This window comes from Perca flavescens, chromosome 13 (genome assembly GCF_004354835.1).
Source record: "Perca flavescens isolate YP-PL-M2 chromosome 13, PFLA_1.0, whole genome shotgun sequence".
Taxonomy (NCBI): Eukaryota; Metazoa; Chordata; class Actinopteri; order Perciformes; family Percidae; genus Perca; species Perca flavescens.
In genome coordinates this window covers 26,888,772-26,900,818 of record NC_041343.1, presented here as the reverse complement: position 1 = coordinate 26,900,818, position 12,047 = coordinate 26,888,772, and the positions used below count along the sequence as shown (strand labels likewise).

The window sequence follows — 12,047 nt, the reverse complement described above, 5'->3', positions numbered from 1 at the left end:
AAAGCAGGGTTTCTATCGCCAGATGAGGGACAACTCTGTCCGTCTTATTTAGCTATGTAGCATGGAAGTTTGGTGGAATAGCAAGCTAGCGTTAGCTAACTAACCAACCAGCCTGCTTCTAAATAAATACCTTTTAATTATCTTAACACTTTTTAACAGTCAAACTGAAACACTGGCGGTGAGCTCCAGGTCCTGCAGCCGCAGACGGACCGTCACCAGTAGGGATCGTCCAGCGGAGCAACATTGCTGTTATTGCCAGAAAGCTTCGCTGCCGACCTCGACCTGCAGTCGGAGCTCCAGCGGGACATGGAGAGCCCCGCACCCGGTAGCAGCGGCACATCCCCCCCTGGAGCTCACCGCCAGTGTTGGTGGAATAGCAAGTTAGCGTTAGCTAACTAACCAGCTTCTAAATAAATACCGTTATCTAAACACTTTAACAATCAAACTGAAACACTGGCGGCAGAGGTGTCAAGTAACGAAGTACAAATACTTCGTTACCTTACTTAAGTAGAAATTGTGGGTATCTATACTTTACTGGAGTAATTATTTTACAGCATACTTTTTACTTCTACTCCTTACATTTTCACGCAATTATCTGTACTTTCTACTCCTTACATTTTAAAAATAGCCTCGTTACTCATATTTCAGTTCGGCTTGTTTTCATTCCAGCTCGTCAGTCATCGTTCAAAAAAACACGCACACAACAAAACCTATCCAAATCGCTCCATCCGGAGAGAGTGAATTTGATTGTGGTTGGATGAGAAGTATAAACATAGTCATTCCGACTCCCTATTGGTTTGTACGCGATCCATAACACCTGTACAGACCCGGTGCTAATACGCCACCGGTGCCTTAACGACCGTTATCTACCGGACCGAATAGCAACACGGATTTCGGTGCCTTAGGTGCCTGCGCGATGCTCCGAAAACGGACGTTAGAGGGAACTGAACATCGCCGCACGGGACGCTAGTCAACACTAGAGTTGGCAGCAGCTAACGTTAGCGTAGCGTTAGCTAGCAGCTGGAGTAAACATGATAAAATGCTGAGAGCTAAACGGTGTAAAAGTGTGTCTGTATTTCACTGGAGAGGAGTCTGACACCAGACTGTAGCTGCCGTTGTCTGAAAAACACAGAAGAGATGTGTCACCTTTTTCAGCCCTTCTGAGTTTGCAGGTATGATTTTAATATAACATTATTATAGTCATATATTTTGTCCCCGCGTTTTAGAGTTAAGCTGTTGTCCTTAATGGCATTTCCCCCCTTACATCAGGGGTCTTGAACGTTTTTTAAGCCAAGGACCCCTTAACTTAAAGTGAGATGTATCAGGGACCCCCGGCCCCTACTACATATTGTATGAAATTAAGTTGCATATTAAACTGGGCCTACAATAACTGTTAGGGTAACCTAAAGCCTTCTTACATACCTTTTTTCATAAGCTATTAAAATATTAATTGTTGGCATGATTTTATAAATCATATTTTAATGTTACATATGTGGCACAGTAAATCTAGGATTAACTGTATCTGTGGGCTGATATCTTAGTGACTACCTTACCTATAGGCCAGTAAGCCTATCATCAGTGGGAATTTATATTTGCTAATACTATGTTGGAATTATGTTAAGGCATTTTATTTTTATTTTTTTTAAAGACTCAAAAATGTACAATAATTTGGAGGCCCCCCTGCAATGACTCTGAGGACCCCCTGTTGAAGATCTCTGCCTTACATTACTTTTACTTTTATACTTTAAGTAGTTTTGAAACCAGTACTTTTACACTTTTACTTAAGTAAAAAGCTTGAGTTGATACTTCAACTTCTACAAAAGTCTTTTCAAACCCTAGTATCTATACTTCTACTTGAGTAATGAATGTGAATACTTTTGACACCTCTGTCTGCAAGTTCTCACATTGTATTCTACAAGCTCTCACGTTTTGCACCATATTTACCTTCATATTCTTCAACGTCTCTCTTTGTATCTCTGAGCCTTACTGTATTGTTGCCCCAAGCCTTGAGCAGTGAGGACTGTGCCTTTGCGACAGTGCCACTACTGTATGTCTCAGTGTTTCTTTTCAATGTTTATTTTCAATGAAGGTTTTTAGTCATTCAGCTCATGCTTTATACCACAATGCCTTCTTTAGAAGTGACGCATAAGAGGATTATGAGATCTCTGAGAAATGTGTTTGTGAAATGGATTAAATCTGATTGGCAAGGATTGTGTCAAATTGATGGAAGGGAAGGGTGTGTTTGGGTAGGACATTGGCAAAGGAACAAGTGGTTAGTTCTTTGTGCAGTTCTGAATCCAGTTGCAGATCTTGGACTCTTTTTGTAACACTGACAATGTTTGATATGTCTTATGCAGTGTTGGAAGAAGTATTCAGATCATTTACTTAAGAAAAAGTACTAATACCACACTGTAAAAGTCCTGCATTGAAAATGTTACATAAGTAAAAGTATGTTAGTATCATCAGGAAAATATACTTAAGGTATTAAAAACTGGAAATGATCCAAACAGTTCTGTCATCAACTAAGGGTATAATCAGCTAATCATTTCACCTAGACTTGTAGGCCATTATATTGTTGGGTTTAATATATAATCAAACATTGTATTTCATAATCTACATTGGATCTAATTTGTAAAGTAACTAGTTACTTAAACTGTCAGATTAATATAGTGGAATAAAAAGTACAATATTTCTCTCTGAAAGTAGAGTAGAAGTAGAAAGTGGAATGAAAAGACTCCAAGTAAAGTACAACTACCTCAAATGTGTACTTAAGTACAGTACTTGAGTAAATGTACTTACATTACATTCCACCACTAGTCTTGTGAAATATTTGTAGTCTGACTCCAGAGCTCTGAATCAGCACCAACATCTGTGATTTGGTCAGCGTGTCTGCTGTTGTGATCGTTGACAGCTGTTTCCACTGGTTGATTAAAACAATCGACCAATCAGAGCTTTGTAGCCAGGATTGAGCAGAGGGGACATCATCGTCTTGTGTAGCTGGCACGATGCCTAGCTGCATCCATGGAAACAGTGATAGGAAATGACATCAAGGGTGCATAAGAATAACACACCTGTAATGTTGTAAGTCGATTTACGATTTTACAGAACTCTGCCCCTTTCATTTAACTGCCCCTAGCAACAGCTACCTTAGCTTTTCATGTCACTGAAAATGAGGTTAGTGGGATGGCTATACATTATGGTGGTTAACAATGAAGACAACAACTCCCATGATCCCACGCAACTTCACGACATCATCAAAAGGCCGTGTTTTACATCCGTGGTTTCGATTAAAAGACCCCTAGCGGCAGAAAAATACATGTTGTACATTTATATCATTGGATGCCATTTACCACAATGCTCTTCAATGAATCTATTTGATCCATATATCTACATCATAATTGTAGCAAATAGTGTAAGTAAAGTTTGTGCCTCCAGAGCAGCTCTGCCTCTGAAAACTGTTGAATGCTTTCTTCATTGCATCTGGATACTGCAGCACCGGTATGTCTGAATCTGGGAGCATTTAATTCAATGAAATCATTAGGATTAGAGTCTTACCTCTCATTTTAATCAGGTCTAACAAGGCCTTTGAATGAGCTAACCTAATTGGGGTATACTATTCATGTGCCACAATAAGGGCATCATCGTGTAACTAAAGAAACTAATAGCTGCACCAATTGAAACAAACCATTTAATTTTTTTGGTGCGTGTGACAAACCTGTGTATGGAAAGCATTTGCATGAAAAATAACGTCCTTGTAAGCTGCATTTTCATATTACTTCTTTCCAATTTTTCCCTAGTGTGTTTGCACTTCTTAGGCATTTGTTGTTTTGAGTGTTGTCAGCAGACCTTTGTGGCAGGATAATCAAAGACAGAGAGAAGTGGGAAGGTGGCAGCAGCACATTATGTCATTGACAGAGCACCCAACAGTATGGTTGAACAGAGCATACCTGTTTGTTGAGATTGAATTTTTTTTTGATTTTGGATGCAGATTTCTTTCCACGTCTCTTTTCTTAATGTGGTGACAAGCTTCATCTCCAGTCAGCCCTATGGTATCACTTAAAAATGTGCTTGATGTTCTTGTTTAATGATGCACAAAATCAATTGTGGTGATTAGTATTCTACTTCTCACTGGCGGTATCCCTCTCTCCTTTTTCTCCTGTATTTCAATCACTCTCTCTGTCTCTCTCGCTTAACATTAGAGCCAAATACTGCAGCATCATCTTCCTTCTGTGAAATCATCTATGAAAACATAATGTAGCCTTGTGTTTTTTTTTTTTTTTGCTATTTATGTCTGTTTTGAGGTCTTCTGCGTCAGATGTTTCCATGTTTAATGCTTTAAGCTGTAAGAGCGTACACAGAGATCTATACCAGGGGAGTGCAGAGTGCAAAGAGCCTGGAGTTGCTGTCAATCAGAGCAGAATTTATCAGGACATCAAAGAAGGATGGAGACGGGTAGGCTTTCATCTTAACCACATGTTGTCATTCTACATTACAACTGATAGAGTGTGCTTAGGTAGATGGGCAGACAAGGTAAAGCAAGATGAAAGTGGCTACAGATGAGGAAGAGACAGGATTTATGGCTATATCCTCAATTCCACTGTAGGCCAACTGAAGGACAGCCAAGGATGACCATGTTGTTAGCATGTGCTATATGTCTGCACACGCTAAACAGAAAGGTGTTCTAAACGTGTAAATATAGGTCTTGTGTTTTAATTTTAATCTCCTTTTCTTTTCATTGCTGCATGCTGTGTTACGTCACTTTGCACTGTGATTGATTGTTGACTAATTAGATTGTGGTCGGTTTTTTTTTCTCTCTCTGGAAAGTTCTTTGAAACATGCTTGAAGTTGTAATATACGTCAAGCAAAAATGAGTAGTGGCATTTTTGTGCTTAAAAACTATAAAACTATTAAATAATTTGTACACAAGCATGCCTACATCAGAAAGCAGCCTTATGAATGTCTCTCTCTTTTAGGCTAGGAATATATATTTGCTTCTGGAGCAATAGTAAGACAAAACAAACATTTTATTGACATAACCCAGGGCTTTATAAAAGTTAAATAGACCTCATGATCATTCAGCAGTTAAATCAATAATAAAATTAGTTTTAGTTGCAGCCCTGGATTGTAGGACAACTTACTTTGCATTATGGATTACATTTTAATGGAATGGAAGCAGTTAATACAACTTGGGTTTTATTCTTGTAGCCCTCACCATCATTTCTGTACTATCTATTCTATCTAAGTTATGAGAACATTGTTTGAACATCATTGATCCAGTCAGAGCTCTTTACGTGGGATTAAGAATTGGAACATCGTCTTCCTATGCCAGAGCCCGAAGAATAGTTCCTTCCATTAAAAACAGAGACATTGACACAGCTGTAGAAGTTTAGATTAGTTTAGTTTATTGTATTTGTTTCACAGAACATAAAAGACACATTACATTGAAGAAACACAAAAATACATGTGAGGGTGTGGTAGAAACCTGCAACGGCTCACAAAAACTCAATAACAAGTGGATGACGGAAAACATTGCGACATTGCGATTTAGTTTAGGCCACAAAAAGTGAGTGTTATGTGGCAATGAAAGTTAAGTTTAAAGGTCCCAAGGCATGACAATTTCACTTTATGAGGTTTTTTAACATTAATAAGCGTTCCCCCAGTCTGCCTATGGTCCGCCAGTGGCCAGAAATGGTGATAGGTGTAAACCGAGCCCTGGGTATCCTGCTCTGCCTTTGAGAAAATGAAAGCTCAGATGGGACGATCTGGAATCTTCTCCTTATGAGGTCATAAGGGAAAGAGACTTCAGATACAGTACTAGGGGACCACTAAGGCTTATATAAAAGCATTCAAAGAGCACCATGTCATGGGACCTTTAACGCTAGTCACCAAAACGGCTAGTTAAGTTTAGGAAAAAGATCGTGGTTTGGATTTAAAGCTATAGTGCTTAGTTTCTGTCTCTCCCATGACGAATTCTGTAATGAAGTAATGACAACAAAACTGTTGGGGCATCCACACAATAGAAGCCTTCCGTGATCGCGCAACACCCCCTACCCTCCTCAGTTGCTTGTAGCCAAGGAGGACACGGAGGATTAAAAAACCATGATGGACTCTTCAGAAGAAGTAATTATCTTCACTCGATTTTCTGCGTTCGAAAGTCGCCGGAAGACACAATCTGAACACAGCTATGCAGAGAAATACAGAGAGAGTTTTGTGGAGCGGATATTCTTAATTAACTTTGTATCAACTCATTTGGCAATGTCTTGAATGAAACGGACGTTCATTATTATAAAAGCGTTACGCACTTAAGCTTTAAACACTCCCAAGGAACACACATTTCCCCGGGAAGCGAACTCCGCTCCCTGGCATTAAAGTCCTGTGTTTGAAAAGTGTTCTTATACAGCAGCGGTCAATGTGGTGCATACAGCGAGAGAAAAAATGTTGAATACTTACGAATTATAGTGCACATACATTTTTTTAACATATGGTTAATATGTAGGCTGAATTATAAAAAAGTTATTTTGTGTTTTTCTCCTTCAGCACTAAAAGACGCTCGCTTTCAGCTGGTGAACTTCTCAGACAACGAGCTGCGGGTGTCGCTGTCAAATGTCTCGCTGTCAGACGAGGGTCGATATGTTTGCCAGCTCTACACAGACCCCCCGCAGGAAGCCTACGCTGACATCACCGTGCTAGGTACAACAGCAAAGCACACACACACACACAAACACAAACGCACACAAACACACACACACACACACATGAAGATACACACACAAACAATCAAAGTTAGCAGGGAGGTAAAGCCATTAATCAACATTTAGACTGTGGGAGACAGAATACATTCACACGCCGAGCAATATGGCTGACAGCTCGCTATGAAAACTGCAAGAGGCTCTGACAGCAGCTACAATGAAGTCTGAAACAGGAAAATCATGTATTTCATATGCGCTTGCTTTTTAAGTCTTGTCATAATGTTTAAACGAGCTAATATACAGTAGCCATGTTAAACTGTATACACACATTCATGAAACAAGGCATACAGACTACTGAAATGACACACTTGTGTAATAAACTCTAGTTATGTGCAAAGTTTCACTGTAATGAAGTATATGCATGGTTTATGTAACATGCATGCACAATTTCACTTCTATGTATGTAGTTTTAGTAGCGTGCATTAGGGCTGGCTGATATCTGAAATTCATGTCAAGATATCAACATGAATTTAGTTTCAAATATTGATATGATATGGCACAAAATTGTGAAATAACATAAATCAAATTGGTGTTCAGTGCAATTGAGCAAACAGATTTTCCACATAATGAGCACATCGTCATGATACGCTCACTGAAAGAGGATAAACAATAAAATAAAATTACCAGCCCTAGTATGTAAGTATGCATGGCTTTACTAGTTTGTGAGAGTTTACGTTTGAATAATGTCCTACATGACCCCTCTAAGCAAGTGCCAATCAGGTTACATTGTTTGAAAATGAACATACTTACACTCAGCTCAGTGTGCACCATCAAGTGATAAAAGCCCTTATTTAAATTGTGATTGATTATAAGGTTGGCTGTCATCAACTTTCTAATGCAGACAAGCTTGTTAAAGAGCATCAGCATCCTGTTTTAGCTTGAATGTTTACCGCTCACATTTTCATGAAAAGTATTCAAACCCAAAGCATGAGGAGGCAATAACAAAATACAGTAACTGTGTGCTTTATTTCTAATCACTATCAGTTAGGAAGAAATGCCTCAAGAAATCATATGACTAGTGAGTACATGGGAATATGCAAACATATTAACGTATTATTAGGCCATTAGCTGATAACTAATCAATCATCTTTTGGGGGGTTTTTTTTCTATACATATTGCTTTATTTTGAATATTTTATCAAAGGTATACAATGTGTACTACAGGGCATAAAAACCAATTTTATAGGATTTTTGTAATGAAAATGAAATAGATACAAAACATTTTCCACAATACTTAACCTTGTAATTTGCAACAATAGCTAAGTGTAACTTTTGTGTGTGTGTGTATGTGTATATATATATATATATATATATATATATATATATATATATATATATATATATATATATATATATATATATATATTAATAAGTGTAATAAATAATTAATTTTCACAAGTTGAATTATAGCCAACCATCAAAATGCACTGTATTATGGGTATTGTGCACCTTTGTAATTGTCATCTGTCCTACTTAAAAAAAAAAATTTTAAACCTAAAAAAACTTCTCTCTGTCAGCTCTGTTGTCTTCTCATCATGTTGTGCTCAGGGTGTAGAAGTAATATATTTCCCCAGTGTTTACTGAGTTATGTTTGCGTGTCCTATTGTAGTTCCTCCAGGTAACCCCATCATCGAGGCCCGGGATGAGGTCCTGAGCGAGGGCAACGAGACAGAGATGACCTGCACTGCCATGAGCAGTAAGCCTGCCGCTACCATCAGATGGATGAAGGGAGATAAAGAGCTTCCAGGTGGGTCAGCCCCCGCACACAAAGAGACAATCCCAATCATCAATCAAGACATTTCCTCTCATAACACCTAAAGGCACTTATGCAGTATCAGAGTTAAAGTACCTTTCACAACTATTCACTCGTCTAACGTTTTTCAATTGGTTATCTGTACAAAGAACACATCTGTGTGACGCAACAACGCTGTGTTCAATGAACCAGAGAAAAAGGGCTGCCTGATATGTCACCTCACACAAGAAAGAAAACTCCACCTGCGTCTAACTGTTCCCCTCACATTGAAAAAACATGGAACCATAAAGAAATTCCCCATAATAGCAAAAGAAAGAAGAAAACCACGTACTGTATGCTTTTAAAGCTTCTGAATATTGACCCAGCTGATATACTCCTGTCACTTGACTGCAATTTTGTCTTTAGAGGTCACAATGAACCCAAAATGTTCTTCCCCTGTTAACTCCCCCATTGAGTAGTGGATGCCTTTTGCTTAAAGGTCCCATTTTATGCTAATTTTCAGGTTCATATATAAGTATTTTGGGTTTTTACTAGAACATGTTTAAATGCTTTAATGTTCAAAAAACATATTTTTTCTCATGCTGTCTGAATATACCTATATTCACCATCACTGAATCTGAAATGCTTTGTTTTAGCGCTTGTCTCTTTAAGAACCCCTCCAAAAAAATTACAGTCTATTCTGATTGGTCAGCGTTTCCAGGTCTTCCACATCTGTGCTTTTAGGGTCTCTGCACCATCATTGCAGCCGGGGAATGACTGTAACGGCAATGTAGCGCCACTTTCTACCTATATATAGTATAGTTGTGACATCCCAGTCGTACGGAAGTCATGATGGCTCGTTTGAATGTACACTTTCTGAATACGGGCTGTGTGCATTTCTCTGTGGATTGAACGTTTTGACATTTCACAGTATTTATAATGCACCTCGACCTGCTTAAAAATCAAAAAAGGCATGAAAATCTCATATTTTAGAATAAGTTTGACTAAAATGCTATTACATTGTCTTGACTAAAACTACACTAAAATATTCACAAAGTCTTTGATATCTAATCTATTGTCTATCTTTGACTAAGACAAGACTAAAATATATATATACTAATAAGAAGGAAGAAGTTATCCAAACTTGACTTAAAGTGGATATACAGTATGTAACTTTCAGTTTGTGTTGATTTCAGCCGCCCCTTTGGACAAAAGCGGTTGTGTTTTTACCACATCTGCTAGCATTACGGGGAGGTAATATTTGCGATGAATGTTTTGCTCTGACAGAAAGTCACTTAGCATGGATGTATCGTGAGCTAAACCGGGGATCACTGTCACTGTGTCACGAGCCAAAGCAATAAGAGATTGTTGTAGCAACCAACGTAATAATAACTTATAGCGCATTTCATAAAACCGACGCTTTACACAGGTATAGGGGGACAAAGGAAAAGAAAATGGCAGGCCAACACAAACATGGACTAAAAGAAATAAAATGTCCGCGCTAAATGGAAGGGGATGTAATTTAATGTTGGCTACTGACGTACAACCACATCGCAGAATCTAAAGTTATTTTATGAATGAAATAGACATATTACATACCTGAGGGCCTATTCCGAGACGTTTTCGAATCATTTACAATCCTGTAATTGTCTCCATCTGTTAAAAGCCTGACCGAGATTGATTTGGATTCCGTCTTTTACTTTCCCTTTTAGCTTTTAGTTCTTCGTTTAATTTCCTTTATTTCTGTGATTTCCCTGCCCCAGTATCAGCCATAACTACATCAGATGAATGAGAATAAAATTTGAATACAATTAAGCCTACATAAAGACATCTCCTGCTACCTTTTACCCGCATACTACATTTACAGGCTTTTCCGGTGTTCAACCGAAATCTGTGACCCTTCAGAATGTGTGCTCTGTAGCGCCATCTACCTGCTGTAAATCATTTTGACCTGGGCAGAGGCAATAATAAAAACTATTTTGTTCTTTTGCTGTTACAGGTCATTTATGATCATCAGATGGAACATTACACAGTTTCAGAAACATTTAAAAGTTACGTATGGTCACTTTAAACTGACAGGAATATGTCTAAATTTAAAAGTAGCTGGCAATATTAACATTACTGTTGAGGCCAGGTGGACTGCACCGTTTGCTGGTAGAGAAATGGCGAAACCAATAAGATAAAATGTCTTGAGGGGCAGCATGTGACAGCAGCAGTGAACACCACAAGAGCTGAACCATTTCAGAAATGAAGAAGTGGTTAGACGTGTCGAAGTTGATGCCAAATAGTGTGTTGTTACACATCAGCAAAGCACAGGCCCCAGTGGTGGGCATCAGGGGACACTGGAGCTTGATGCCCTTCCTGAGCATTTGCTTTTAAAGTGCAGTCTGCCTTATCAGTGGTGTTGTTCCACAGAAGGAAGAACCTGGAAATGGATAAAGCTGCTATAGGTGAAAGCAGTTTTGGTATGCACACTTCATAGGCTGCTTGTCATTTCATGCACGGTTTGTTGAACAAACCAACTGAAAAAAACATTGTTTTAGGACAAAGAATAATCATGAATTATTGTACAAAATGTGTTTGCCATGGAATGAAAATCCTTCTGATATAGATTCTATATTTCATTACTTTGCCACTAGTCTTACAATTCTCATTGTTTGCAAAATGCACTTTCACACTTCACACTTTCTGTAGGTGTGCACATTCTACTTTGAAGTATTGCTAAATTCTAACTTTTGCATGCACGTATGCATCTTTTTAAACCCTCATGCCATGTACATAAATGAACCATTTGTAGGGCCAGTTTCTGTCTTTCCTTCCTGGTTATTCCTTATTTAGTGCTTGCATCAATACTGTTGCTTTTTAAATTGAGCTCTGCTGAGACTTTGAATAGTTTACATTAAAGCAATGTTGATGTGCATTGGTGGCCAGGGCCTGTTGGCACCGTGACAACTTTCATGCCTTCATCAAAGGTGGCTGAGCTTTAGAAGTCTTGAACAGACCTCAGGGGTGAACAGGCCTCCTGCCAGGCAGCTCCACCTCAGAGCCCAGACAGCAAGCTTTGTAAAGACTTTGAAACAGAGGTCCTAATCAGAAGTTGTGTAGAAGGCCCCGAGCAGCTTCACCTCTACACTGCAGCAAATTAAACCCTTAGTGGTCAGCTGAGAGCTGGAAATCTGAGAATGTTCCAATGTGCAAAGGTCAGGGATTGTCTTAAAACGAGCTGTTAACATGACAAAAAATTGACTGTTGATGTTCAGTCAAATCTTCTTGCAATGCTATGTTTCTGTTGACCAGTGTATACTGTATGTGCAGGTGTTGACAATGCTTAGGCTGTAATTATTGAATAGCCAAAGTAATGCTCCTGTGGTCACTTTTCTTCGAAGCTCCTTAATGTCTTAGACAAATGACAGGTAGCTATCGTGTCATTACAGAGAATTACTAATTACTAAAATGTATCTTAATTGTGCAAATACTCTCTAGGGAATCTATAGAAACAGACTCATTTTAGACTTCTGGAAGTGAATATCCTTTAAGTTAACTGTCAGTTTCAGATTCAGTCCAACT

At 38.6% G+C, this 12,047-nt stretch overlaps 1 protein-coding gene across 3 annotated transcripts in view; it reads left to right on the top strand.

Moving 5' to 3' along the window:
* The window catches only part of cadm1a (cell adhesion molecule 1a), a 411,265-nt gene that overhangs the window by 321,327 nt on the left and 77,891 nt on the right, over nucleotides 1-12,047 (top strand). For all 3 annotated transcript variants that reach the window (XM_028595123.1, XM_028595124.1, XM_028595122.1), the window contains 2 exons: nucleotides 6,538-6,690; nucleotides 8,358-8,495. In XM_028595123.1, the coding sequence (XP_028450924.1) occupies nucleotides 6,538-6,690; nucleotides 8,358-8,495 (291 nt within the window). The remainder of the gene's footprint in view (nucleotides 1-6,537; nucleotides 6,691-8,357; nucleotides 8,496-12,047) is intronic.